The sequence below is a fragment of the Ailuropoda melanoleuca genome, chromosome 15 (genome assembly GCF_002007445.2).
Source record: "Ailuropoda melanoleuca isolate Jingjing chromosome 15, ASM200744v2, whole genome shotgun sequence".
In the NCBI taxonomy this organism is placed as follows: Eukaryota; Metazoa; Chordata; class Mammalia; order Carnivora; family Ursidae; genus Ailuropoda; species Ailuropoda melanoleuca.
Genome location: NC_048232.1, coordinates 34,276,486 through 34,304,315, shown reverse-complemented (window position 1 = coordinate 34,304,315; position 27,830 = coordinate 34,276,486). Strand labels below are relative to the sequence as shown.

Here is a 27,830-nt window from a genome sequence, read left to right as displayed (position 1 = left end):
GGGGGGGACGTTTACCAAAGAAAGTCTCCAGCCCTGGGAGCCACGGTGGGAGCACTGGAGAGGGGGAGGGCCTGTCTGGGAGGGGTACTGAGTATGGCCACCTCAGAGGTGCCCCAGAGTGGTGGCTGGCGCATGGAATGGCCTCCCCCAGGACGAACTAAAAAATTCCATCCTTTCCTTGCTACCTAGGCCAGAGCCAAGTCTTCCAGACAGGGGCAGCAAAGGACTCTCCCTCCCCAGAATGAGCCCTCAGGGAGCTGGGAGGGATGAGAGTGGGGGTGGGGCGGGAGAGGGGAGAGCCTTGAAAAAGTGTCTCGTACAGGGAGGGGGAGGCAGCACCACCAGCTCTCCCAGTGGGGGTGCATTTTGGTGGAAGGTGGGAGGCAGGTACCTGTGAGCCGCGGGAGCCCCCAGAGCCCTCCCTGCCCCCCTCCCTGAAGGCAGCATGACGGGGGTGCTGAGGAGCAGGCAGGAAGGAGGAGAACGGAAGAGATAATACTGTGCTCGCTTGCTCACTTGCTCACTCACATATAAAAAGTAATTCCTTCATTTTTACATTTATACACCCCGGCAGGGCCAGGGAAGGGCTGGCTGGGCAGGAGGGGGCTCATCGAAGGACTTCTCTGGCAGGGGGCAGGAGGCTCTCTGGGGTGAGTCCAGTGGTCGGGACCCTATGCCAAGGGGTCCCCTATCTCGTCCTCAGGGCCCCGGCCCAGGAGTTCTCGCTTCTCGTCCGTGCTGGCCAGGGAGTGGCGGCTGCCGTGACCACCCATGTAGAGTGTGGCGTACACGGGGTTGGTGAAGTTGGTGGGCTGCAAGGTGACAGAGGGTTCAAGTGGGGCTCAGGGGATGGGATCTGTGGCCCAGGTGCCCTGCCTCCCACCTCCATTCCATCATCCAACCCAGTGTCCTTCGTCACCCCACCCACAGCCTCTTGTCTTTACTCTGGAAGCCTCCTCTCCTGTCCTCCCGGCCCACCTTGTCAGGGTCCAGTGCAAAGTCAGCATCCAGTAGGCCCCCTACATCATCAGGCTCCCCGCCTTCATACATCTTATAGGTGGGGTTCCCAATCTCCACATTCATGGCCCCGTTGGTCATCCGCTGGTGCTGGAAGCCCTTAGCCCTGGGGGAAGCAGGATTTTAAGGGGGCAGGGATTCTAGGAGGGCAAGGCTAGGGTGGTAAACTAAAAGCCAGCATCTTCCCGAATTCTCCATAACTTACCCTCGGACTCGCCGCTTGTACCAGAATACCACTCCAGCTACCAGAAGCATGAGCAGCAGCAACAGCAGAGGGATTAGGATGGACGCCATATCTGGAGGAGAGCAGGTGGGAAATGGAGTCGGAGAGGTTCAGGGAAAACAGGAGGCCAAAATCTCCCTGCTCCAGGCCCTGAAGCTCTGTCTCCCCATCCCCTGCCACCTACGTCCAGGCTGCTGTTGGCTGACCACCTGCTCCTCACACCGGGGTCCTGCCATGTGGGGTGGGCACCTGTAGACAGGAGGGGCAGACCTGAGCAGGTGTGACCTCCACAGCCATGGCCGCCAGGGAACTGGGAGGGGCCACAGGGTCCTGAGTGTCCCTGCTCAGATTTGGGGAGGGGTGGGGATGAGCTAGGTCTCGGGAAGGCTCGGGCCCAACTCACTGGCACTCAGGCATCATTTTGCTGTTCATGGTGCAGGAACCACCGTTGCTGCAGTGGCCGACGCAGGTCAGACAGCTGGGGGCCACCCGGCCATCCGAGCAGCTGCAGGAAGGAGTGACACGCTGAGTGGGCTGAGCAGGGGCAGGGCAGGGTGGGGAGGGGTGGCTGAGGCGCTGAGGAAGGGGCAGACCCGGAGGAACAGGCTGGGAGCACGAGGCGGGGGCAGGGCAGGGTCGAGGCCGGGCACTCACTTGCAGGTGACATCCCCACTCTGCTTGTTGACCACGCAAGCTCCGTCGAGACAGCGGCTGCACTTGTCCACCTCACACCTTGGTCCCTCGAAGTAGGCGGTGCAGCGGCACTGCCGGGAGCCGTCCGCGGCCATCTGGCACGTGCCCAAGTTCTCGCAGTAGCCCGAGCACTGCCCTGTGGTTGGGGGTGGGAGAGGAGTGCCTCAAGTCCCACCCTCATGAGGGTCCTCCGCAGGTTGTGGGTGGGGGCGGGTGGACCCTGAGGGGACCCCCGCATCTTTTAGGTGACTCCCACCTCCTCCTGAGCCCCCTCCCCCCATTGCAGACTCAGAGCATAAGGACATCCCCAGATAGCCTGACAGGGCACAGTTTTCGCTTGAATAGTCCTGATGCCAGAGGGCCCATCACCTTGAGGGAAGTGTGCACACCTCTACGGGGGAGCCACCTGAGCCTGCCTGAGCTGTGAACGGCCTCCGTCACATGCCCCGGCCTCCGTCACATGCCCCTGCGACCAGCAGCCTAGCCTCCGCCCTGCCCCCGGGCCCGGGGATGGCTCACTCACGGTACTGGCAGCGGTCCCCCAGGAAGCCAGGTAGACATCGGCACTGGGGCTGGTTGCCCTGGTTGACAGTGCAGGTGCTGTTGTTGGCACAGTAGCCCGCACACACCTGCTGGGTGCATTTTGGGCCCGTGAAGCCCGTGGGGCACCGGCACGTGGGCATGCCTGGCGGGAGAGGACGTGTGAGCGGGGCTGTGGCCCCACTGCAGCGCCGGCCCTGTTGCGGGGGGAGCAGGGCTCGGAGGACCCAGGCGGAAGGCGGCCGGCAGAGGGGACGGGGTGCTGGGGGCTGGGGCCTGGGGCCACGGGCTGGAGGCGTGAGGCGTGAGGGGAGGCAGAGGTGAAGCGGGGGAGGACAGGCGGGGACGCGGCTGGGGATTCGCCCGAGGTGGCCAAGGGGCCGAGGAGCGGGAGCAGGCTTGGCAGGAGAGCTGAAGGCCGTACCAGAGGGGGAGGCCGCGCAGGTGCCTCCGTTGCGACAGTATTCCCAGCACTGGTCCAGCTCGCACTTGTCGCCCGTGTACCGGGGCTGGCAGCGGCACTTGGGCTGCCTCCGCGCGTTGAGGAAGCAGCTGCCGCCATTGAAGCACTGCAGGTTACAGGTTCCGGGTCGAGGAGCTGCAGGAAGGGCACAGAGCCAGGGAAAGAGGGGAACTCAGGGGTCGCGGGGCACAGGGTCCTGGGGCCGGGGGTGGGGACGTGGGAGGGGCACGAGCATACCATCTGGCGGGGGCGTGGGCGAGGGCACGGCCACACAGGTGCCATTGTCCAGCCGCTTCCCGTTGGGACAGGTGCAGACTGGCCCACTGGGGCTCAGCAGGCAGAGCCACTCACACTTCTTGCGGTCACAGGGGTTGGTCACTGCAGGTGTGGGCAGGGGGTGGGAGGATGCTGAGCCTTGGGGACCCAGAACCTGCCCCCCCCAACCGAGACCTGAGGCGATAGCCTGGAGACTCTGCCCCCCGGCCTGCCCTCTCTGCCTACCTTCGGGCTGCTTATGTTGATGGTATAGGACCACGTCAGAGGCGTGGCTCAGGCCCCCCGTCAGGTTGATCAAGGGGCTGTGTCCAAACTTATGGATCTTGAAGACACGATTATTAATGTAGGTGACACCATAGATGTAATCCTCAAAGACATCGATGCTGAAGGGGTGACTTAGGCCTGGGGGAGGAGGTAGACTCAGAGGGGACTCAGGTCCTGGTCACTCTCCAGGACACCAGCTCCCATGGCTCCCAGGCACCCCGAACTCAACACATCCCAAACAGAACTCTCCCCAACCTATTCCTCCTCCTGCAGCCACTAATGGCAGAAGGTTCCATCAGCCCCACACTTCTGGGATCAGGATCAACTTCTGCTCTCCCTACATTTACTAAGCTCCTCCTCTCACCTCTGTTGTCTCCATGTAGCTCAGTGCTCATTGGTGGAATGAATGAATGGGCAAATGGGCCAGAGGGTACAGGGGGAGTCCAGCTCGGGGGAGGGGGGGAGGGGGGGCGAGGCCTGGAAGGCACTGCAGGACTGCCAGGCATCGGCATGAGGAGGGCGCCGGCATGAGGAGGATGGCAGGTGCTGGGTGAGGTCTTGGACTCAGTGGGAAGGACAAGAGGCCCGAGGGCAGGGCCAGCTGAGGCTGCTCTCAGATGCTGACCTCGTTTGCTGTCAGCAGCCACGATGGGGTCTGTGCCATTGAGCCGGATGCTGCCAATGACTGAGAGCTTGGCATCTGCCCAGTAGAGCCGTTCATTGTGATAATCCACAGCCAGGCCTGGGGGAGGCAGAGAGCATTGTGAAGGCCCAGCCTCTCCCACCCCAGGCTCGAGGAAAAGCAGAACCATCTCCGTGTTTGGGACAGCTCCATCCTGTTCCCACGACCACTCCTAGTCACATCTGGGAAAAGCCTCCACCACTCATTGTCCGTCCCAGTCCAAGCCCCTTCCCCTCCTGTCTTTCATGTGACCTCAGGCTCAGCAAGCCCACCCCTCCCACATCCCTTGCCCCCTGCTGCCACAGACCTGTGGGCCATTGGATGTTGTCCTGTACCAGTGTCTCCCGAAGGGTCCCATCCATTGCTGCTGTTTCAATTTTGGGGTGATTCCCCCAGTCTGACCAGTACATGGTGCTGGGGAAGGAGAAGAAGTCAATGTGGGTAGGACTCAGGGCTGCCAGTGGAGGCTGAGCAAAGTGGGCCACCAGCTTATGGCTTGGGCACAGGGACTCCTGGGTATTGGGAGGAGGATGTCCTGTCTACCTCCTCCAGAGAAAACCAGGGGAGTCAGCTCTCTGCCCAGGTTAAGGATATTTTACTCTAAAACCACAATGTGCTGATCCAGAGTCATCAAAGTGGGCAGAACTGCCCCCTGGAGCAGAGGAGCCGGAACTTGGCTGCACATGACAGCCAGCCAAGTGGAGGTCAGGCCCCTACCCAGCAGGCCAGCTGGGAGTTCTGGCAAAGGCAGCACTGGGGAGGGTCAGAGCTGGGGGTGGCCCGAAGACGCAACAGTTGGAGGAGGACTCTGATCTCAGGGTGGTCTGGAAGGGGAAGGACGTGCTTGGGGATGTTGGGTACCCACCCTCTTCCCAGGGGCTTCCTAGCACCAGCCGGGATGCCTCCCCCCAGGAGGACCCTTGCACACCCCCTCAGCGGGTCCACCACAATGGCGTGGGGCTCGTCGATCATGCCCGAGATGAGTGTCTTGCGGTTCTCGCCCTTCATTTGTGCGACCTCAATCACATCTCGGCCCGAGTCCGTCCAGTACACGTTCCCAGCCACCCAGTCGATGGCAATACCCCTTGGCATCTTGAGCCCTGAAATCTGAATGGAGGGGGTGACAATTTCAGGGGCTACATTTGTCTTCCTGCCATTATCCCCACCACCACCTGCCAGCTTGTTCCTGCTAAAAAGTCATCCCAGGCAGAGAGCCAGGTCTCTGATTTTGAAGAGACTTGCTGACACTTACCTTATGAGCCATACTTAGAGCTTTCCCATGTTTTGCTGGATTAGACATTATTACCTTGCTCTACTGAGGAACGAAGTGAGGCCCAAAGAGGTCAAATGAGTGGCCAAGATCGACACAGCGGGGGGCAGTGACCCTCAGGAGCTGAATGTGGCTCTGAGGCTCAAAGCCAGTGTGCCCACTCTACCCTGTCACCTTGGGCTGTGATGTGGCAGAGTCAACTACCGACAACTGGCATCGCTCTGCCCACCCGTCATCGTGCCTGCAACACGATCCTGACTGCCCTGCCTGCCAGCCTCGCCCTTTGCCCCCTTCCACTGGCCTTTTCAAACCCTGCTCTGAACCGTCTGGTCTTTGCAGTCTTCCCATCCAATCTGTGGATCCCATCCCAGGTGGGGTGCTCACATTGAGGTGGGTGACACCCCGGTCAATCTGTCGCCGGTGGCGGTTGGAAGTGGTGGGAGGTGCAGCAGGTGGCAGGCTGCGGTAGGAGATGGTGCCTGTGTGCCAGTTGGTCCAATAGACACGGCCGGCTTTGACATGGACATCCATGGCATCAATGCGGACACTCTCGTCACCCTGGAAGGCCTGCTCGTAAGCCGAATGGGGGTGACTGGGGAACAGGCTGCGGATCTCATTGTCATCGGCGATGTAGAGGACCTGATACTCAGAGCCTGGACGGGCAAGAGGCCAGGTGTTGGGTGCGGGAAAAGGCAGAGGCGGGAGGCCAGACTGGGGGATGCTGGGCCTGCTGCTGGGACAGGCTCCCTCCTCTCCTTCCCTGAGCTAATCTGGTATGACCTGCCGCTCTGGAAAACCCTCTGGGCCTCTCCAGCCCCAGGGACTTCGGCCTCCTCATAGTCTCGGGCTGGCATCAGCACACTCTGCCACATGCTGTCCGATTGGTGCTTGTGGGCGTGCATGGTGGGGTTGTGTATACACACATGCCCTCGTGGGTACGTGGGTGTGTGCACGGCTGTCTGGGGGTGTCTGTACTCAGGCAGGTGCAGGTGTGCGCCAAAGGACACGGAAGAGTAGAACTTATGTGTTCTCGTTGCCCCCCAAGAAGGTAAATACATGAGACGACGGCTGTGTTAACTCAGTGCTAGGAAACCTTTCACAAGGTGTACATATATCAAACCATCACCCGTACACATTAAATACCTGACGATTTTGTCAGTTACACCCCGCTAAAGCTGAAGATAAAAAGTAAATGGGGTACACATGACTGTGGTGATGTGTCTGTGTGCTCGCCTCAGGGGAGTGGTGGGTGAGGAGGCACATGTGGGATATAGGTGTGCTGCCCCCACCCCAAACTTCCTCCGATGAGCCAACCCCCAAACCAGAACACTCTGTGCCCGACTGCCCGGTGGGTCTGGGGTTCCCTCCGTGGGCACATCCCCTCCCACAAGGCCTCCTGGGTTTACATCCCGGTGTCCCGTAGCCCCACCCGCTCCTGTTCCGCAGGCTGCTGGCCGTACCCTCGGCCTTGCAGGTGTTGTGCGTCTTCATGAAATTGCGCGCGCAGCTGCAGAGGTGGCCACCCTTGGTGTTGTTGCAGAGCTGCGAGCAGGTGCCGAAGCGCAGGCACTCGTTGATGTCTGGGGGTTACACGGGGCGGGGGGGCACTCGTTGAGGGGGGATGGTCATGAAGCGTCTTGGTGTCGGCCCGCCCCCTCCGAGTCCCGCCTTCCTACCCTGGCATCCGGGCTGGCCCGGCACAATGTGGAAGCCGGAGCGGCAGGCGCAGTAGGCAGCTTTCTCTGTGCGCACGCAGCGGGCCTCATCCCCGCAGATGCTGGCGTTGGTGGCGCAGCTGGTCAGCTTGGGGTCTGCGGGGGACAGAGCGGGTCCCCTGCCCTGAGCCGCCCTGGGCCGGGGGCCTTGGTTCTGTGCCCCGCGACAGGCCCCCGCCCCCCAGCCCCGCGCCGGGCTTACCGATGCTGCATTCCTCCTCGTCCGAGCCGTCCCCGCAGTCATCCAGCATGTTGCAACGCAGCGAGGAGGACAGGCAGCGCTGGTTCCGGCACAGAAACTCCTTCTTGTCTTTGCAGTGGGGGGTCTGGGCCGTGGGGGGCTCTGGGGAAGGCGGGGGCTTCAGATCCGGCTATTCACCACCCCACCGCCTCCTCCCACAGGGACGCCCTGCGGCGGGCTGTCAGGCTTCAGAAGATGCTGGCTAAACATTCAGAGTCCCAGTCTCCACCTCAACACCTAGGCGCCAGGAAGCCTCCCGGGCTTTCTCCAGAGCCTTCTCTCTCCCAAGGAAGGGCCCCTGGGCTCCCGGCAATGGACCCTCCTCCTTCCCGGGCACGCAGTTCGCGCTTGGCCCACCCCCCAGCCCCTGTGCACACCCAAACTACGGCCACCCCCCGCCCGCCGGCGCCAGGCTCCCTCCACTGGCTCGCCGCTCACCACAGTCCTCCTCGTCAGTCCCATCCCCACAGTTGTCGGTGCCGTCGCACTGGCGCCCTATCCACAGGCAGACGCGGTCGTTCTTGCAACGGAAGGGCCGGTTGGGAGGGCACACGAACCGGGCTGCGGCGGTGGGAGCATACCGAGCCAGAATCAGCCTGGGAGGCGGGCCTGGAGCCCCGGGGGAGCGTGAGAGCCCCGCCCCTGCCCCAGGGCCCCGCCCCCCGCCTCACCGCACTCCTCAGGGTTTTCGTCGGAGTTGTCGCCACAGTCGTCCTCGCCGTCGCACTTCCAGGCCAGCGGCTTGCACAGCGTGTTGTTGCACTGGAACTCGTCCAGGGGGCAGGTCCGCACTGGGCAGGGAGGCCGGCAAAGAGCCGAGAATGAGCCCTGAACCCCAGGCTGGCTCCCCGCAGCAGGATCTTGCCCCCACCCTTCCCTCCAGGCGGAGGCCCAGAGGGATCCCCAGGAAAGGTGTGGTACAGCCAGAATGAACCCAGGCCTCCTAATTTTATATCAGCCAGGCAGCTGAGCAGAACGGCCTCGTCTGGTGTTTAGGGGAGAAGAAGAGGTCTTTTGGGGAAAGCATGCACCAAGAGGTCTAGGGGCCCTCTTTCTTGGGTGCCTGTGGCAGGGCATCAGTGGCAGGCACAAAGGTGGAGCACTGGCCTGGGAGTCAGGAGACCGAGGTTCCAGCCCACCAGGGCAGAGCCAGAGTGTCTGTCCTCATTATCCGGGTGGGGGTGGGGGAGCTCTGCTCCAAGCCCCAGGCTTCTCTTACCCAAGCTTCACCATGTGGCCTTGGGCCACTGAGCCCAGGCAGGTGAGCCAGGGGCAGGCACTGCTTCCTAGCCCCGGGAAGTGGAAAGGAAAGTGAGTGGGAACTGCCCTGAGGGAACTCGCGCTGTGGAGCCTGGATGGACCCAGCCAACAGGTTTCTGCTGGATTTGGGCCCAACTGGCCCCTTGACTAAGTGCTGTAGTGGAGGGCACAACCTACACAAAAATGTCCCCAGAGGCCCTGGGTCTCGTTCACCGCTCTAACCCAATGCCTAGGACAGTGCCTGGCACATAGTAGGCGCTTAGGAACGATTTTTTGCATGAGCAGTGACCACAGGAGAGAAAGAACGCTACAGGAGAGCGACCGAGCCGCGTGCCGGGGCGGGGGATAGTGGGGGGGCTCACCGCCAGTGCCACAGGCTTCCTCGTCGCTGCCGTCCATGCAGTCGGCATCTGCATCACAGCGCCAGCGCAGGGGGATGCAGTGGCCGCTCTTGCACTGGAACTGGTCCATGTCACAACGGGGAGTGCAGTCTTTCTGTGGGCACAGGAGTGATCTCCTGGTCAGATGGGGGGGGCCCTGCAGTCTCACCCCGACCCTCCCGAGGCCGCCCCTCCCTCCGGCTGCTCTCCCTCCCCACCTCATCTGAGCCGTCTGCACAGTCATGGTCCCCATCGCACTTCCAGCGCCCGGCAATGCAGCGGCCGTTGGCGCAGGAGAACTCACTCTCAGAGCAGGGCCGAGGGGCTGGAGAAGGACAGGGGAGAGACAGGCCCCGGGAGGGTGGGCACAGGGACTCAGCCCTCGGGGTATCTCCAGCCCTTGGCAGAGCAATAGCACCCATCTCTGTGTCCCTGAGAGCCACAGGTTACTGGCATAGTGACAAGCTGCTCAGCCTATCCCGAGCAAGCCAACTGGCTGCCCTCGTGGGATCAGCTGGGCCCAGCGCGGGCTCACACTTACCCCTCTGGGGCAGACACACGAGAGAGGGCATGGGTCCCTGGCTCTGCCCTCAGGACAGACTGTGTGCGGGGGGTTGAGGGGAACAGGAGAGGGACAAGACCACTAAGACAAGCACCAGAGTTTAGGGAGAGGCCAGTAAAGGACGATGGGCTGAGGCACAGCACAGGGATGGGTGGGCTCCGGGGCAGTGGCAGGGGGTGTGGTGGGAGCACGGGCACATCAGAGACACCTACCTCTGCAACCCCGAGAGGACAGTGTGAAAATGGAGAGAAACATGAGATGAGGTGAAATGGCACAAACTCAAATACACGACATGGAGCGGGGTGGGGTGGGGTGAGCAGGGAGGGGGCACCTGACCCCTAGCCCTGGGAGGTGGCCACCTGCCCCTGGTGCCGCCTGGTAGGGGCAGGGGTGCTGAGAGGGGAGGTGCCCCAGGTCTCTGGGGGCGGGGTGCCTGTGAGGGGGGCAGGGGCGGGGACATACTGCAGCTCTCCTCGTCGGAGTTGTCCCCACAGTCGTTGTCATAATCGCACTGCCAGCGGCCTGGCACACAACGGTTGTTCTTGCAGCGGAACTGGTAGGGCTCGCAGGTACGCTCGTCTAGGGGAGGCAAGATTGGGGGGCAAATGTCGGGGCATCAGGGATGGAGTGGGGGCAGGCATGAGGGTTTCGGACAGGCAGGGGCAGGATGGCCAGGAGTGGGAGCGAGGGCAGCCAGGGGGAAGCCACACAGCGTTCTGGTTCTGAGATGCGGGGTCCTCAAGGAGGTTATGAGGTGGAAGGGGCACGACCGGGAAGAGCTGCCCTGGGGAGCGGACAAACAGAGCCACCTGTGTGGGGTGGACAGAGAAGATTCCACACAGGTGTGTGCTGCTGAGGTGCTGGTGGGGGCGGGGACGAGGAATCAGTTGGGAGGTGGTGGGCACGGGAGGCCAGGCTAGCGGACGGCCTGAGTCCTGCCCAGGCGGGATGCCTTCCCCTGAAAGCAGGGTCCGGGGAGGCTCACCACACTCTTCCTTGGGCTCGTCGGAGCCGTCCCCACAGTCGTCCTCTCCGTCACACTTCCAGCGCGCGGGGATACAGCGGCCCGAGTCCTTGCAGCGGAACTCATCCACTCCGCAGGTCATCTGGGCTGCAAGGGGCGGCCGGTGGTGAGGGGAGGCTCCTCGCAGGACCCGGGGGTTGAGGGTGGGGTGGAGGGGTACACGGGAGCAGCAGACACTGCAGAGGGCAGGTGGGTTCCAGGGGCACTGGGCCACTCACTGCAATTGGCGGGCTCATCGCTGCCGTCCACACAGTCGTTGTCCCGGTCACAGACCCAGACTCGGGGGATGCAGCGCTTGGTGATGGAGCACTGGAACTGGTTGGGGGCACAGGTCACTTCGGCTGCAGAGTGGGGGAGAGAGTGAGGACCTGCCCATCCCACCCACACCACAGTTCAAGATCACCACCTTCTTCCTCTTCCAAGCTCTGGCCCCGTCCTGCCCACAATTTCTTAGGAGAAAGGGACCGTTTAGTTCCAATTTTGGTGTTTTTTGTTTGCACATCTCTGTGGCAAGCATGATGATTTTATGAGCAAGCCAAGTCACACCCAATGTAATTTACGTTGCCCATCTAATAACGTTACTGGAGAGCAGCACGGCCCATATGAGAAGCGGTGGGTAGATTTCACCGTGGACTGTGTTTCTGTGCCTGTCTGCCCACCAGCCCGCTCCCTGCCCGCAGCCTCGGGCACTCACGGCAGTCCCTCTCGTCCTCTCCGTCCCCACAGTTGTCTTGCCCATTGCAGCGGAAGATGCCGGGGATACAACGGTTGGTGTTGGTGCACTTGAACTGACTGGGCAAGCAGACGTGGATATCTGTGGCGGGGGGGAGGGGAGAGTAACTAATGGAGGCGGAGGATGCAGGGGCAGGGAGGGGATGCCCCACCCCCTCCGCAGAAGCCGGCAGCTTCAGGGCCTGGAGCAGCAGCAGTCCAGCCCCTAGAGGAGGCTGCTGTGGGCTGAGCCTCCTTGCCCTTGGAGTGTAGTACAAAACCTCCAAATCCCGGCGGGGGGGCAGCCAGTGGCTAGGCAGCCCTTTACCGCAGTTGGCCTCGTCACTGTTGTCCTGGCAGTCGTTGTCCCCATCACAGATGAAGGCAGGGTTGGTGCAGATGCCTGTTGAGCACTGGAACTGTCCAGGGCGGCACTTGAACTCGGCTGCCGGGAGGGGAGCCTCAGAGTCAGAAGGGCTGGGGCTGGGCGTGGCCACTCGGAGCCTCGGGAGTCAGTCTGCCCCCGGGCAGGACCCCCTTGCCACCCCTGCTCTGGGCACTTACGACAGTCCGGGGGCTCGTCTGAGTGGTCCCCACAATCGTCCTCCGTGTCACACTTCCACCAGAAGGGGATGCACTTGTCGTTCTTGCACACAAACTGGAGGGCAGGTGGGGGCAAGAGGGGTTGGTGGGGGTCTGGGGAACTCGGGAGGTTTTCTTTTGAGGGGCTGGGATGTTTAAAGTAGCAGGAGGGTCAGGGTACTTTGTGGGGGGGCTGAGCTGGAGGGAAGGTTGGGATGTGGTGAGTGTAGGAAGGCCAGGTGATGGCGTATCTGTGGGGGGGGTCACGGTGGGGGGTACTGGTGAGGGAGGGCCAGGGTTAGGGTGTGGGGGTGTTTGTGTGAGGTGACAGGTATAAAAGTATTGCTGTGGGGAGACAAGAGGTAGGCAAGAAATGTGGGGGTGTTAGCGTGGAAAAACCAGATGCATGAGGACATTAGACCGGGTGTTGGGGTCCGAGGAGGAGTGGGGGTGCTGGTGTGGGGGTTGGGAGAGCGAGGCATCGGTGAATGGGGGTCAAGGGGAAGAGCCTCACCTGGCTTGCTGTGCAGTTGGACACACAGGTGCGCCCATCGCTGCCCAGGTAGAAGTTGGTGGGACAGGCACATTTGTGGCCCCCCCCAGGGGACAGGAGGCACAGGTTGCTGCAGCCACCATTGTTGACCTTGCAGGGGTGATTGGGCACTGCCGGAGAGAAAGCGGCTAAAGTGCAGCCCACTGGGCCCCGTGTATGGGCCACGATCCCTGAGCCATGGGCCTCCGGCAGAGTGAGGCTGGCGCTCCCTGGTACCATGCTTTCTGGTTTTCTGAACACTGTCCAGACCACTCTATCCTGGCAGAGTTCGGACAGATCCAAATCCTTCTCACTTAGGAGGAGGCTGAAGCCAGAGACAGGACAGGACTCTTCTTGAGGTCCCAGAATCAGGCCAGCCCTGAAGCCTTGTAGGCTACCTCCCCTGGGCCTGCCCTCGGCTATGGCCTGCCTGCCTTTGGGTCCTGCCTCAACTCTCTGAACCCTCAGGGGCTTGCTGCTATGAGACTCTGGGGCTGGCCCCGGGCTGGGCTGCAGATTCTGAGAGCCAGTCCACGGCCTGTCTACAGCCACCCTCACCTCCCAGTGTCTGGCAAGCACGTCTCAGGCAATGCTGGAGTAGGGGCGGGCGGCAGCCAGTCCTGCTGGGCCCCATCCTCCCGCAAGGGCCCCTGGTGCCAGGCTCAGCCTTCGTCTGCTCCCAGCCCTCGGCCGCTCACCATCTGGCTGGCGCAAGGCGTGGAAGACATGCAGGTCCATGGGCCGGTGCAGGGTGCTGGTGAGCAGTGTCTTGTTGGTGCCCGTGGTCTTGTGGGCTCGGTTGATGGACTTGGTCTCCCAGTCGGTCCAGTAGACGTAGTCCTCAAACAGCGTCAGTGCGAAGATGTGCGGGATGTCCTGGCTCAGCACTGCGGACCGGCGAGGGAACAGGCCCAGCAGCCGGTCAGCACCTTCCCTACCGGATGCCCTTAACCCCGCAACAACCCTGTGAGGTGGGCGCTTGCCCGGCTTCCGGATGGTGAAGTGGTTCCCAAGGTCGCACAGCTAATAAGTGGCAGATCTGGAACTCAGACTCGGGCTTCTGACAGCAGGCTCCTGCTCCGTGGTATTACATGATTCCCTGCGCCGAAGTATCCCGACCCCAGGCCTCCCACTCCCACCCTTCCCGGGGCCCCAAACCATGCGTAAGAAGGGGCCTCTCTTTCTCCTTCCCGAGGTAGGAGATGGTGGCCTCATGCCTGGGCTTGTCCAGGGGCTGTAAGCTGGGGTGCTCTGGACCCCCATACCCCTGTGGGTGGCGTCCCCAGACCATGCCCTCTGACTTTTAATCCTATGCTCTTGCCCCAAAGGCCTGACCCTCAGGATCCCCAGACCCCCTCCCCCGGGTCTGATGTGCGCAGGGAGCCTCACTGACCGACATGGCGATTAGAGCCGTCCAGGCTGGCAAATTCAATGTAGTCCTCGCGGGCGTCAGCCCAGTAGATGCGCTCGGTGACGTAGTCCAGCGTCAAGCCGTTGGGCCACGTGATCTTGGTGTCCACAATGACACTACGGCCAGACCCATCCATGCCTATCCGGCCGATCAGTGAGTGGTCACCCCAGTCTGTCCAGTACAGGTACCTGGCAGGTGGGCAGGCAGTGAGCCCCAACAGATCCCGAGACTGGTCCCACCATAAGCCTGCAAGGAGGCTGGGCCTGGGTGTCTGAGCACACCGCTGGCTTTCAGGGGCTCCCCCAACCCTCCTTGCCCGCGTACCCGTTCTGGACATCCACCACCAGAGCCCTGGGCTCCCGGAGGCCAGAGCTGACCAGCACCGTCCGGTAGGCCCCGTTGAGCTTGGACACCTCGATGGTGTCCCGGCCTTTGTCACACCAGTACAGGTTGCCGCCCACCCAGTCTACAGCCAGTCCATCAGGGTTGCTGAGGCCTGTCCGATGCAGCACCTGTGTCAGGGACAGCGAAGGAAGAGCTCTAGGTGACCTGGGGCGGGACCCTCAATCTCTCTGGGACCCAGCTTCCCCCAAGTGTGAAGTGAAGCAGAGCTCCCTCCCCCAGCTTGGCAGGGAGGACAATGGATGGAAAAGGCCCAGCCATGGGCCTGACATCAGTGGAGGCTTTAGGACAGGGGTCTCCAGATGAAAGAGATGGCGCCCCAAGCCCCACGGTGCCTGGGGGGGCACACATTTAAGAGAGGTCAGCCCTAAGGGGGAAGCTACCGATGACTAGGAAAAGAGCAGGGGAAATCTCCTAGACCTCACTCTCTGAGCTTGGAGGGGAGGGAGAAGCCAGGACAAGCAGGGACAAGCAGAGTTGTGCAGTGACTCCGTGGGGCAGGGGGTGGAAGAAAGAATTCAGCGGGATGCATGGGGTGAAGGGGAGATAGCCTTGCAACAGAGAGAGCCCTCTGGGGAGGGACCCCAGGCCTGGATCTCTGCCCCCGCCTAGTGCATCTGGTGAGGAGTGGGCGGCCCCTGGCCTCACCTGCACGTTGCTCCCGTTTAGGTGCATTCTTCGGATCATGCTGCCCTGGGTCGTCACGTCTGTCCAGTAAATCATCTGCTCTCGGTAGTCAAAGTCCAAGGCGACGGCGTTGTTCAGGCCCTGGATGTGGGGGGGGTCGGGGAGAAGGAGGACGACTGGATCAGGACACGGGTGGCTGGAGAAGTCAGTGGGGGTGATGAACACGGCCCGGTGGGGAGAATGAGGGGGCTGCACGGGGCAGGGGGTGCAGCTCTGGGCCTGGGGAGACGGGCAGGGCGGGCCGGCACCTGTTTGAGCAGCGTGTAGTTGGAGCCGTCCAGGTTGAGCTTGCGCAGGTAGTAGCGGTTGGCGAAGATCAGGAACGGCTCCTCATCTGCACACAGAGCATCCTGGCTCAGCTGCCGGCTGGGGCACACACCAGCACCCCCGTCCCCAGCTGCCGGAGCCACCGGACGCCCTCCAAGTGCCCGGCTCACCCGTCACGGCTTTGCAGCTGTGGGGGTCGCCGCCGCGGGGGGCGTAGCCCTCCACACACAGACACTTGTAGCTGCCGTGTGTGTTGACGCAGCGCTGACTGCAGGGGAACGTGGTGCTGCACTCGTCCACGTCGGCGCACGTCCGGCCATCGTCCTTCAGGCGGAAGCCAGGGCGGCAGCGGCACTGCGGGCACAGGGAGCCTTGGGCTGGGGATAGGCAGGGGTCGGGGCCTCCCACCACCCTGGGCGCCTGGCTCTGCTGGGGAAACTGAGGTTGGCAGGGTGGGGAGCAGGCAGGAAACAGGGGCTGAGCTGGCCCGGGCCAGCGGTCTGGCTCCCCCACCACAGTGACTGATGGCCGTCCGGTTTCTATCCCCAGAGAGCGATGCTCAGGCCTCATCTTACGGACCCACGAGCATTATCTGACAGAGCTGATGGAGCTCCTCCCCCGAGGCTCTCTTCACTCGGCTGTTCTCCCGCCCCAGCAACTGCCCCTTCTCAGGCTCCTCTGCCAGTCCCCCCTCACCCCCCGGCCCTCGGTGTGGCTGAGCACCACGCTCAGGCCTTGGACTGCCCCTCTTTTCCCTCTGCGTTCACTCCCTTGGGGGTCTCCTCCAGACTCACGGATTTAAATGCTGTCTCTACAGTGAAAACTCCCAGACCCTGTGCTCCCGTCGGGCCTCTCCCTTGAGAGGGGTACCCATACTTCCGGCGCCTCCCCGCCATCTGCACATCCCTCCTTCTCCCACAGCCGTTGCTGGCTCTACTTTCCAAAGAGAGGCAGAACCCAACCAAGCACAGGGCTCGGTTCTGCTCCCAACTGGGTCCTCAGCGCCTAGAACACTGCCTGGCAGACAGGTGCCGAATGAGCCCTTGGACGAGCGAACGGGAGCTCCTGCCAGCCTTGGGGGCGTGGAGGCTCCCACTCCGGGGCGGGGCACACCTTGAAGCCGATCTTGAGGTCCTCGCAGTCCTGGCTGCAGCCACTGAGCTTGCGGCTGAGACACTCATTGACATGGCAGCCGCGCTCGTCGGAGCCGTCGCCGCAGTCGTCCTGGCCGTCACAGAGCAGCGCCTCGGCCACGCAGCGCCCGCTGCTGCACAGGAACTGCGAGGAGGCGTTGCACTTGTGCTCTGAGGGCATGGAGGGGCAGGTCAGTGGCGACGCGGGGATGGGGGGCCGAGGCAGGGGAGGGACCGGGCTTCGGGCCCACCTGAGCTGGTGCAGTGCGGGTTCTTGGGGGCCTCGTCGCTCTGGTCATGACAGTCATTTTCACCGTCGCACGCCCACTGGCGGGAGCTCAGGCAGCGCCCGTTGGCGCAGCGGAACTCGTTGGGGCCACAGGTCGGGTACTCTGGGGGAGGAGGGACGGGGTGAGGGGGTGAGGCTGGGGGCTCCCGCTGGGACCAGGTGCACCCCTGCCGTCACCCCCACGGGGCTCACCACACTCAGTGGACTCGTCGGAGCCGTCGGTGCAGTCCCGGTCGTGGTCACACACGAAGTGCTTGGGGATGCACTGGCGGTTCTGGCACATGAACTCGCGGTCGTCGCAGGTGCTGTTGTATACTGTGGATGGAGACAGACGTGGCCCCTCAGCCCCCACCTGACCAGCTGCTGCCTGTCACCAGGACCCTCATGGGGTCCGAGTGGTAGAATGCACAGAGACACCTGTCTGGGTTGTACATAGGGCTCTGCCACTAACCACCTAAGCGACCGCAGCTGAAGCACTTTCTCTCCTTGGCCTCAGTTTCCCCTTCTGTCCAGTGAGACTGTGGCCACTTGCCACCCCTCCGCCCACTCCTCACGGCCCCAGCCACTCACAGCAGCCAGCTGTGATGCTCTCATCAGCACCATCAGCACAGTCCTTGTCACCGTCACAGAGCCAGCGCTCAGGGACACACACGTGGGTGCCAGGGCAGGAGAAGGAGGACGGGCCGCATGTCTTGCCTTCTGTTGGGGGGACACGGAGCCACCAAGAGATTCAGGAGCAGGCACAGCGGGCTGGGCAGTTGGGGTGACATCCCCACCATCATGCCGCCCTTCCTGTAGGAGGGTGTGTGCATGTGTGGGTGGGGGGTCTGTCCCTCTGGGGAGCCCCTCCCTGAGCTGACCACAGCCACCCCTCACCGCAGTGAGCCGCCTCATCTGAACCGTCCCCGCAGTCGTCACTGCCGTCACACAGCCACTGCTTGGAGATGCAGCGATGGTTCTGGCACTCAAACTGGGCCTCCGAGCAGAACTTGTCTGGGGCGGTTGGAGACCAAAGTGAGATGGGGGAGGGGATGGCAGGTCACTCTGCTGGGCAGGCAGGTGGAGGATGGAAGGGAGAGACCCAAGGCATCCCTTTGTGGGGGGTCAGCATGAGTCAGATGATCCCCGGGGGGGCGCCCTGGGTGCCCTTCTCCCAAGGGACACTTCCTGGGAGGGAACTGAAAGGTGGGGCATGGACTGGGGCTCCGTGGCCGCAGTGGGTGGGCAGCGCTGCATTCGGTCACTCACTGCAGTGGGTCTCATCCTCGCCGTGTTCACAGTCGTCCTCCTTGTCACATGTCCAGCTCATGGGGATGCAGCGCCCACTCGGGCAGGCGAAGTAATTCAGGGGGCACCTGGGGCGCTTCACTCCTGGGGGGAGAGGGAGGCATGAGGGCACTGGTGCCCTCGGGGGCCCGCTGCCCGCTGCCTGCCACACACCCAGCCAGAGGCGGGACCTGGGCAGTCACGCTCGTCGCTGTAGTCCCCGCAGTCGTTGGCACCGTCACACACCCAGCTGGGGGCGTAGCAGAGGGAGGTCCGCTCACAGGGCTGGAAACGCACACCTTTCACCCCAAGGCGGAAGTAGCTGCTACAGTCGGTGGCACCTGGTGGGGACAGGGATGCAGGTGACACTCGGTTCTCTCCACTCTTCCTCCTGGGGAGCTGCCCTTTGTGTTATAGGAAGTCGCACACTATCCTTCGGGGGAAGAGATGCTGTCTACCCTTTCCACTAACCCCCGGGAGCCCGGGCCTGGGCTGTGAGGGGACTGAGGCCACTGAGCGAGGGGGCCAGAGGGCAGCCAGAGAGGAGCGCCAGGCAGGAGGCGAGGGAGCAGGACTGCGGGAGACTAGGAGGCAGCAGGGAGGGTGTCACTCACTGCAGTTCATCTCGTCAGAGGCGTCCTCACAGTCCACAAACTGGTTGCAGCGGCTGGAGTTCCCAATGCAGGTGCCGTCACGGCAGCGGAACTCGCCCACGCCGCAGGCCGTCTCTAGAACAGCACCCACCCCGAGACCATCAGGTCAGAGTCCTCCCTGTGGGGGCCAGGAGACCCCAGGCCAGAGCTCCCGGTCCAAAGCACCAGCCCAGGCCCCCCGCAGAGCATGCTGAAGCAGACCCTGTGGGGCCTGGGGACCAGAGCTCAGCAAGGGTGGGGTGGGGCGGAAGTGGGGGTCCCACTCACTGTTGCAGGGAATCTCGTCCGAGCCGTCCCCGCAGTCGTCTGCCCCGTTGCACCAAAGCATGTTGGACACACAACGCCCATTGCTGCACTGGCGGAAGGTCTTCTTGCAGCGGCGTGAGTCTGCGGAGTTGAGTGGGCCGCCAGTCAGCGGCAGCTCCGGGCGAGGGCTGCCTCTGATCAGACTGTACCTGTCTGTTCCCCTGACCAGCTGCTCGGCCCTGCTCTGGGCCTGGCCCAGGGTTAGCGGTGGTTCTGCCCTTCACGACCTCCCCAGACTCCTCGGCCACAGAGTGGGTCATGGAGCTTTTGCTCCCCTCGCTCCCACGCCCCGCGCTGCTGGGGGCTGAGGCTGGGGACCCTGGAGACCAGGGGTGAGGGAGGAAGGTGGGGCACTGAGGCTGGAGGAGGCGACTTACTACAGTAGGATGGTTTCTCGTCCGACTTGTCCTTGCAGTGGGAGACGCCATCGCAAGTGAGGCTGAAGTTGATGCATTCGCCGTTGGCGCACTCGAACTCATCTTGTGCCCGGCAAGAGGAGTTCATGGCTGGAGGGGGTGTGGACGGAGCTTCATGAGCCAGGGCCCTGGGGCCTTGAACGCCTCTCCCCCTCTGCCCCCCGGAACTGAGGTCATCCTCAGTCTCTCCTTGGTAAAATGTTTCGGGGGGCCAGGCTGTTGCAGTCTGGGAGGAGATGGTCCCCAGTGTGTGCCCAGCGTCCCCCACCAGCGTCCCCCCTCCCTCATCCCCTCTCTCTTACCGTGGCAGGTGAGGTCCTCTTGGAGAATGCGGCCCCCTCGGCAAGAGCAGTTGACATGGCCTTGGTGCGTGAGCAGACACAGGTCCTGGCAGCCGCCATTGTTGACACGGCAAGGGGAGAGCTCGCCTGAAACAGGGACGGAGGACAGTGGGCTAGGAGTGTTCCCAGCTGTGCACACACAAGATACCCACACCCACTCACACAGCTTCACTGAGCTTTCCCGGCCTGGGCACGGTGGCACACGGCTGGGGGAGCAGAAAGGGTCTATGGGAGGGCTGGGGGAGGGTTTGGAGTGGGCCCGAGGTGGAGGGGGTGTGTGCTCTTAGGGCGATGATGTGGGCTTCGTTGTGTGCTTTGGGGAGATTCAAGTCTAAGGAGCATTGTGATGGGGCCCGGAGTATGTGTGAGAGGCCTGGGAAAGCTAGGGATCTGGGTGGGGGCCGCTGGGCAAGGCAGGTGCACGCGCACGCAGAGCACGGTGTAGGCAGAGCCTGGGCTGTGTGTGATCAGCTCTGGGGGCACGTGCAGTTCTGGGTGGGAGAAGGACTAGGGCATGTGCTGGGGTGTCCAAGGGGTCAGGTGAGATCAGTTGTGGGGTGCCATGAGTGCGTGTGTGTGTGCGTGTGTGTGCCCAGATGTCTTTAGGGAGCTGGAGTAGAGAAGTGTTCGGTGTTTTGGAGTTTCTTGGGGGTGAAGGTGTACAAGTGTACGTCTGCACATGGAGGCTCTGGAGAACGAGACCAGGGTGTAGTGTGTGTGTGTGCGCGTGTGGGCAGGAGAACAAGGCTGGCGGCAGCGGCCCCACTCACAGCTGTTGGTGTCATTGGCCACGGCGATGATGCCCATAGGCTGCTGGGGGATGTCCACGCGTAGCAGCTTCATGTCGCTGCCCACGTACTTGTTGGCCCGCTGCACGGCTCGCCGCACCCAGTCGGTCCAGAAGATGTGCTCCCCATACACAGCCAACCCGAAGGGGTGGACGGGCTCCGACTTCAGAATTACCTGTGGCAACAGCACTAGGGCCCATCACGGGTAGGCTGGGGGCTCTTGCCCCAACCCCACCCCACTGCAGCTGGCCTCGGGGGTGAAGGGGCCTGGCCTTGGCCTAGGTCCCCAGACATGGTCCAGAAGGGGAAGGAGCCACAGAGGCATCTTGCCACTTCCTCACTGAACCGAGGAGGAAGCCAAGCCTGGACAGGATGAGGGCCACACGAGGCCACACAGCTAAGTGGCAATGTCAGTGCCTCATTCTCCTCCAAAATCTTCCCACCATGTGGCCTCCCTTTCTGCCTGGGCAATCTCCTTCTTGGCTGACCAGCTGTCCCCTGACCCCAGCCCACCTCGAGCCCCCTGTTCTATGGGCCCCCCGCCCCCCCCAGACTCACATAGCGGTGAGAGCCGTCATACTCGCACCGCTCGATCTTGTCCAGGGTGGCATCGGAGAAGTAGAGCTTCTCGGCGCGGTGGTCAATGGCCAGGCCGTTGGGGGTGCGGATGTCCTTCTCGATGAGAGTGAGGACATTGGCTCCCGACAGGGCTGCCCGCATGATGCTGGGGTGCTGCTCATTCCAGTTGGTCCAGAACATCAGGCTGGGGGGAGGGAGGGCCACAGAGACCAGGAGTCAAAGCCGGGGCATCTGCCATGGAGGGCCCGGGGGGAGGGCCAAGAGTTGACCAGAGCTCCAGGGTCAGCCAGGGTATGAACCAGACACCAGCACTCCAGGCAGCCTCACAGCCCCCAAGGCCAACAAAGCCCTGGTGCCCGGAGGGGGCCTGGCTGCCACAGAGTCTCTGTGTGGGTCCGTGTACGCAGGTATTTCTCAGTGTCTGTGAGACGACCATCTGTGTTTACTGAGAGACAGGGTAGCCCAGTAAGGCAAGCTCTGGGCTCCGACCCCAGCTCTGCCACTTATCAGAGCGGACCCTCAGCAAGCGCCTCAGAGTCCTCTGTGAGGCAGGGCCCACACTACTACCTGCCTCATAGCCTGGTTTAAGGATTAAGAGCTAATGTTCATCTAATGACCGCCCACAAATGCCACATGACTATTTCCCATTATTTTATTCTTAACTGCTTTTCGCCTGGCATCCAGGAAACCCTTGTGAGTGTCTAGTGTGTGCCAGTGCTAGGGACACACGCATCCTACCCTCAAGAAGTTCTGGAAAATCACCCTCTCCATCATTTCAGGCTTTCGCATATTTGGAGTCTGAGCCCCAGCTCTGCCCTTTACTAGCTCTGCCCTTGAACCAGCCTCCTGTCTCTGCACCTTGGCCTCCTCTCAGTACAGGAGGTGGTGGGATCTGGCCATGCTGTGCTCCTTCTTGGGGGGAGGGGGGAAGCTCAGGAGATGGGGGTGCGTCACTGCTCAGCCACTACACTAGGTGTGACAGCGTCATCCTGTCATCCTCGGACCACCTGCTGTGGATCTTGCTCCCTGGGTCCTCTGTCCCAGAGATTCACACTCGGTGAGGCCTGGGGTGGGGCCGGGGAACCAGCACTTTCCAGCACTCCTCAGACAGGCCGCATGCACCCTGGAGTTTGAGAAGCACCTAGACACAGAAGAGTCAGCTCTGCCCCTGCCTCCTGCCCTGATGTTTCCCCCCTCCTCTGCCCTCTGCTGCTCTGGACACAGAGCTGTCTTCTGGCTAGTGGACATGTCTCCTCAAAGCTCTCCAGGTCTCTCTTTTTTAAGTCATCTCTACACCCAGTGTGGGGCTTGAACTCATAACCCTGAGATTAAGAGTCACATGCTCTACTGATTAAGCCAGCCAGGTGTCTCCAAGGTCTCTCTCTTTTTAACACCCCCCTCCCCCAGTCTCTCCAGCAGTTGACCTATGGCCTCCTGCCGCTCTGCTCAGGCAGGAAAAGGACACTCCCTGCCACTCAGGGAGGGGCTGGCTGCTCCCAAGTCCCAGGGAGGTAAGGAGGCTAAGGCTTTGATTTTAAAGACCCTCATCCTGGGGGAAGAGGTGGGGGTTCTGGACGGCTCCTGGAATCAGGGTGGGAGTTTGGATGGTGGCATGATGCCATTAAGGATGGTGGCATCTCTCTCTGGCCTCCACGGGAGAAAATGGGTGTCCCAGGCGCAGCGGCTGAAGTCAGCCTCCTGGCCTTGTTGGTCCTCGACCAGGGACTTGCATACCCTCAGGCAGGGCCCAGTTGACTCTGTGGTAGTGAGTGGCTTTCCTCTTTCTGTGACAAACAGTTACATGTGGAAGAAGGACGTGTCCCACAGCTGAGGATTCCAGGTTTGGTAAAACCACTCCCCAGGAAGAGGCTGGGGGGAGAGGTGCGGGCGGAGGGGCTTTCCTGAGGGCCAGCTGTAGGGTAGGCTCAGCAGGAGGTCCCTGTCCCCTTCATCTGGGTGCACACTGCTCCCCCCCAACACTCGCTCCTTCTGGCCAAGAGAGGGCCTCTCCCTGATAGTTCAGCTCTTTCTCCTGCACCCTGCCCTGCCCCTGTCATCCTCCAGAACCCAGCTCAGGCGCCGCCTCCTTAAGGACACGTTCCTTGATGTCCAGCTGGGTCAGGTCCTTGTTACACACTCATAAAGCTCCCTGAAGCCTAACATCAAATAGGCCCGAGGTGGAGCCCCGGTCCACCTTACTCTCCCCTGGATCCTTGGCACATCACTGGTTCTCAAAAGCCATTTGCTGAGTGAATGATGGAATCCCCTGGGCTCAGAGCAAAGGAGCCTGGTGGGCAGCCATGAAGGAGCTTCCAGAAGCCACCATGCTCCATCACCTCTGGATTGGGGTGGGAGGCAGGCAGGGTGCCCGGCAGCACCACCCCTCCATGGAGGTTCCAGGCCCATAAGGGACAGGCGCCGGGGCCAGCCCGAGACAGGTAAGGCACGAAGGGTCACAGAGGGAAGAGAGGATCTTAGTCATAAGCCACGTTCGTGCAGGCCAGGGTTGAGGCAGACCGGGGGGAGGGCCCCTGTGCTGGTCTGCAGGGCCAGGCAGGCTGGGCTGGCGCTGGACTTGAGTTACATCAGCGTAAGGAATCTAGGTTCCGTACACACACAGTTTCTAAGTAGCTGCTTTTGGGTTTTGTTTGTCCCTTAGTTTCCTAGCAAAGCTTTGGGAAAACATTCCAAGGGTTGCTGAGTTCCAGGGAAAACAGTTTTGCTCTCACGTGGGCCAGGATTTCTAAGGTGAGGGGGTGGTTCGCTAGAGGCCCACACATTGGAAACGGTGGGGGGTGGGGGGAGCTGGCCGTGCAGGAGAGCAGAGCAGGCGGAGACCAGAGCTGTGCACCACCCCCGGGGTATTTCCTCACAAGTTCTCCTGACTTGTGCTCTGGAATCCCTTGCAACCTGAGCCAGGCTCCTGGGCCATCCTCAGGCCTGCTTCTGCCCATGGGAACCCCTTGACTGGGCATGGGGGAAGCCCCTCACAGCACTTCCTTGCCTAGAGCACTCCCTCCTCTGGCTGTTGTTCAAATCATTGCCCTGTGTCCGGGCTGCCCTTCCCCGGCCTTTCCATGTCTGTACCCAGGGCCAAAGCTCGGCGTCTGTGATCCCTCTTGGATGTCACATACCGTCCTGTGCTGGTCTCAGCGCTTCCCAGCACTACGATTTTTCTCCCCAGCTAGGCGGTTTGAATGGGCCCAGTTGAAGGTTTCCATACAGCAAGTGTTCAGTGAACAATCTCTGCCTGAAGCTTGGAGTGCCAGAAACATGGAGGACCTACTATGTGCCTCGAACACGGCTCTCTGATGAATGAATTGATTCATCATGGAGCCAGGACTGCACTTCCGAGTCCCTGACCCTCCCCTCGGTTCAGGCCCCTGAAATATTACTGTCCTATCGCAGATGAGGAAACTGAGGCTCAGNTTCCTACGGGGGGGGGGGGCGTCCAAGGTCACCAAGTAAGGAAGTAGCTGATCTCAGGGGAAAGCCAGCCTCTCCTGCTGTGCACCCCCCACCCGGGCTGCCTGGGGCAGTTTCTGCCACCCTGTGGCCTGTCCCTCCCCACTCCTTGCACCCAGCAGCTCACTTCTGGCACTCATCCAGCACAAAGGCCCGTGGGTGGTCGTCTCCAGACATGGTAATGACCGTCTCACGCTCGAAGGCCCCAGGGCGGGTCTGGTCGACTGTGTGGCGGGTGATGGTGGATGTTGTGTAGCTTGTCCAGTAGAGGGTGTCCCAGCCACGGTGATAGGCCAGGCCTTCCACGGAGCCCACATCTGCAAGGAGAGGGAAGCAGGCGTGGGTTGGGATGGGGCCAGACAGCAGAGCTGAGGGAGGATGGCCTGGAGCACCCGTTGCTCTGGCATACGTGGGGCTGCAAGGGGATGTGTGGGAGCTGGGGAGCACGTGGCAGCACAGCCCTTGGCACCCCCAGCCCCTCCTGTCCTTCCCCATTTTCTACGCAAAGGATCCATGGTCCATCTCCCTGACCCTTCTTCCTGCATCTCCCCACAGCTGGGTAGAAATGGCTCTATGGATTTTGGTAAATCACATCCGACTTGGGCTGTCTTGGGAGCTTCCAACTGAAGCTGACTGTTCCTAAACATCCTAAACTCCGGCCAAAGAATCAAGTGCACAATGAGTAGTGGAGCCATAGCTTAAGAGAAGAAGACTCGGGTTTTCGCGGCTTCCAGCTCTATGATGCTGTGGTTGCCAGAAGGCTGCGTTATTCGAAGTACTGCAGCTTAAATAATGACCCAAAGGGAGGGGACAGTTCTTGCCAGTGTCTTCTGATCAAGCTGAGATCGCAGAGTATCGAGTTTAGCTTTGGACACATTTTTAGACAGGCGTGTTCTGCGTGGAGCAGGACGTGTCCAGAGAAGGTTCAGGAGACAGGTCTACGTTTACCACCTCTGGACACCAGCATCTAGTTCAGGGTCTGGCAGGTCTTTGTGGCCAGGATGAATGAAGGAAGGAGCAAATGAGTGAGTCAAAGGACCGGGGGTTATCATCCAGCCTGGAGAAGAGAAAACTGCGGCACAACGGAAGAGCACTTTGCAGAGCTGAAAGGCTGTTCTAGGGTGCTGTCCCAGCACTCTCTGTGGAGCACGCACACGTGTCCTGTGCTGAGCTAAGCTGTCACACCTGCCCTTCAGGTGACCCTGTCTCTCTACGCACGTGAGAAATCTGGGGCTTGGACAGCAGAGGAAAGCTGCCCAAGTGCCTGAAATCCTGTGTCTGGGGTTGAACCCAGCCCGTCTCTGCAGCCTGTGCCGTGACTACAGGCCACACAGAGCACAGCTTGGCTTATTCTGTGCAGCCTGGGGGCAAACTAGGGCCAGCGGGGGAGGAAGAGGGGAGCTGACTCGGACTCCAGATGAGGAGAAACTTTCAAGTAACTAAAATGGGTGCAGTGTGATTTGCTGGCGAATTGTCAGGGAGGCAGTCGCAGCTGGGATTCAGATCTGGGGCCCGGTGGGCTGGCCGAGGGCTGGGGGCTTTTCTACCTGCAGGCAGTGCCAGTCCTCCCCACAGCCCTCTACCGTCCCCTTCCTGGGAAGATCGGGGTCTGGGCTCACTCTCCACAATGGTGGTCCTCCCCGAGCCATCGTCATTGATCTGCTGGATGTTCCCGAAGTGGATGTCGCTGAAGAAGATGCGATTGGGGGTGCCCGGGGAGGTGCCTGCTCGGTAGTCGAAGGCCAGAGCAATGACATTCTTCATGTGCTCGGGATCCTCGAAGGGCTGCACAGGGGCGTTGAGGTTGCGTTCGTCAGACAGGTGGATGCTCTTGAGGATGGTACGCTCCGAGTAAAGCAGGTAGCCGGCGTACTCCCGGCACGCTGCCCCGTCTTCCGCCAGCATCCCGTGGGCGCAGGCACAGGCCCGCTGCCCACCGCCCCGGTATAGGCACAGCTGCTGGCAGCCCCCGTTAGCCACCGCACACACGTTGGTGCCTGGCGGGAGGGCACGGGGAAGGAGAGGGTTACAGACGGTAGGGCCCACCTTGGGCAAAGGCCCACGGTGCCCGATGTCTCCGCCAAGGTGGAGGCTCGGGCTGGTACAGCACTCTGCCTGGGCACAGACGCCCCCCCCGGGCCCCCGCACTCAGCACCCGGATCGGTCCTACAGCTCCTCAGCCTCCCCTCCCCGCTCTCGGCTCTCTGGAGCTGCTGGAAAGTGCCCCTGTGGGTCCCGCCGCTCTCCCAGCCCCTCTCACTCCGGGGGATCACTCCCAGGACAGGGGGCCCCTGTGCGCCTCTTCCGTCTGGCCCAGGGCCCCCGCCTCACCTTTCTGCCGGTCCCGGTTGAAGACTTTGATGTCTTTGAGCTGGACACCGATGCCCGTCCTCAGGGGCACAGAGTCTGTAGCATTGTCTTTACTCCCACGTTTGATGGAACCGTTGGCGTGAGTCCTGGGGGAAGGGAAGGGGAGGGCTAGGCCGTGAGCAGGGCGTTGACATGGGCCAAGAGGGCGGGAACAGACGGCAGGCAGAGGAGGACCCCAGGGCAGAAGCCCTCACCTGTCACTCCAGTAGATGAAATCCTCAAACACAGACACGGAGAACATGTCCATGTTGTTGCTGGACAGAACCACCTCACGGTTCTCGCCCGTCTCCAGGTCAATCCGCTCAATCTTGTCTGTCCGGGCGTCGCACCAGTATAGCTTCCCATCCTATAGGCCAGAGGCACCCACCTCACCTCCAATGCCCAGTGCTCCCCACCAGCCCCAGGGTCCTGGGCCAGAGGGCGTGTCCCGCTCACTCCTGCCTCCCGTGTCTTTCTCTTTCTTCCTCCATATCCTCCCCATCCTCTGAGGATCTGGCAACCTCTAGGCATGCCTTCAGTCCTCACTTCTGAGTGTTGGCCCCCCTACCATCCTGGGGTGGCAGGAGTCCCACTCTGGGTCGGGAGCTGGGCCAGAAGATGCCAAGACTACCCTGGGTCCGTATCTCCTCACTGAATAGGGCCTCATCACAGGGAGAGTCAACGGGGAGCAGAGCATAGGGTAAGGGGAGCCTCCCCCAGAGCATAGGGTCCAGATGTCCCATTGTTCCAGGGCCAAGCCTGCACCCAAACCTGATAGTCCACTGAGATGCCATTGGGCCAGCTGATGCTGACATTAACCAGCACGACGCGCTCAGTACCATCCAGTCGGGACCGCTCAATACGTGGGTACTGGCCCCACTCAGTCCAGAACAGGTACCTGGGAGGCAGAGGAGGCAGAAGTGGGGGGTCAGGGCCGCCTGGGTGGCACAGCGGTTAAGCGTCTGCCTTCGGCTCGGGGCGTGATCCCGGCGTTATGGGATTGAGCCCCACATCAGGCTCCTCCGCTATGAGCCTGCTTCTTC

The 27,830-nt window shown here is 61.8% G+C and overlaps 1 protein-coding gene across 3 annotated transcripts in view; it reads right to left on the bottom strand.

Annotated features, from left to right (window-relative positions):
* Positions 1-130: 130 nt before the first annotated feature.
* The window catches only part of LRP1 (LDL receptor related protein 1), a 79,853-nt gene continuing 52,153 nt past the window's right edge, over positions 131-27,830 (bottom strand). For 2 of the 3 annotated variants that reach the window (XM_034644301.1, XM_034644300.1), the window contains 52 exons: positions 27,559-27,685; positions 27,003-27,154; positions 26,770-26,894; positions 26,058-26,435; positions 24,566-24,755; positions 20,953-21,157; positions 20,377-20,569; positions 19,568-19,693; positions 19,227-19,355; positions 18,811-18,930; positions 18,505-18,618; positions 18,082-18,231; positions 17,873-17,995; positions 17,501-17,617; positions 17,195-17,323; positions 16,817-16,939; positions 16,587-16,727; positions 16,316-16,506; positions 15,373-15,556; positions 15,184-15,269; positions 14,897-15,016; positions 14,171-14,358; positions 13,829-14,034; positions 13,134-13,322; positions 12,418-12,566; positions 11,886-11,979; positions 11,650-11,766; positions 11,305-11,424; positions 10,829-10,951; positions 10,572-10,697; positions 10,049-10,165; positions 9,243-9,349; positions 9,007-9,139; positions 8,056-8,175; positions 7,823-7,945; positions 7,346-7,486; positions 7,105-7,239; positions 6,889-7,008; positions 5,813-6,081; positions 5,087-5,265; positions 4,466-4,572; positions 4,102-4,218; positions 3,438-3,614; positions 3,174-3,314; positions 2,898-3,071; positions 2,457-2,618; positions 1,895-2,069; positions 1,644-1,745; positions 1,425-1,489; positions 1,223-1,313; positions 979-1,123; positions 131-812 (listed from right to left, as the gene is read on the bottom strand). In XM_034644301.1, coding sequence (XP_034500192.1) covers positions 672-812; positions 979-1,123; positions 1,223-1,313; positions 1,425-1,489; positions 1,644-1,745; positions 1,895-2,069; positions 2,457-2,618; positions 2,898-3,071; positions 3,174-3,314; positions 3,438-3,614; positions 4,102-4,218; positions 4,466-4,572; positions 5,087-5,265; positions 5,813-6,081; positions 6,889-7,008; positions 7,105-7,239; positions 7,346-7,486; positions 7,823-7,945; positions 8,056-8,175; positions 9,007-9,139; positions 9,243-9,349; positions 10,049-10,165; positions 10,572-10,697; positions 10,829-10,951; positions 11,305-11,424; positions 11,650-11,766; positions 11,886-11,979; positions 12,418-12,566; positions 13,134-13,322; positions 13,829-14,034; positions 14,171-14,358; positions 14,897-15,016; positions 15,184-15,269; positions 15,373-15,556; positions 16,316-16,506; positions 16,587-16,727; positions 16,817-16,939; positions 17,195-17,323; positions 17,501-17,617; positions 17,873-17,995; positions 18,082-18,231; positions 18,505-18,618; positions 18,811-18,930; positions 19,227-19,355; positions 19,568-19,693; positions 20,377-20,569; positions 20,953-21,157; positions 24,566-24,755; positions 26,058-26,435; positions 26,770-26,894; positions 27,003-27,154; positions 27,559-27,685 — 7,576 coding nt within the window. In that variant the 3' untranslated portion in view covers positions 131-671. The remainder of the gene's footprint in view (positions 813-978; positions 1,124-1,222; positions 1,314-1,424; positions 1,490-1,643; positions 1,746-1,894; positions 2,070-2,456; positions 2,619-2,897; positions 3,072-3,173; positions 3,315-3,437; positions 3,615-4,101; positions 4,219-4,465; positions 4,573-5,086; positions 5,266-5,812; positions 6,082-6,888; positions 7,009-7,104; positions 7,240-7,345; positions 7,487-7,822; positions 7,946-8,055; positions 8,176-9,006; positions 9,140-9,242; positions 9,350-10,048; positions 10,166-10,571; positions 10,698-10,828; positions 10,952-11,304; positions 11,425-11,649; positions 11,767-11,885; positions 11,980-12,417; positions 12,567-13,133; positions 13,323-13,828; positions 14,035-14,170; positions 14,359-14,896; positions 15,017-15,183; positions 15,270-15,372; positions 15,557-16,315; positions 16,507-16,586; positions 16,728-16,816; positions 16,940-17,194; positions 17,324-17,500; positions 17,618-17,872; positions 17,996-18,081; positions 18,232-18,504; positions 18,619-18,810; positions 18,931-19,226; positions 19,356-19,567; positions 19,694-20,376; positions 20,570-20,952; positions 21,158-24,565; positions 24,756-26,057; positions 26,436-26,769; positions 26,895-27,002; positions 27,155-27,558; positions 27,686-27,830) is intronic. The other variant, XM_034644302.1, reaches the window with a different exon arrangement.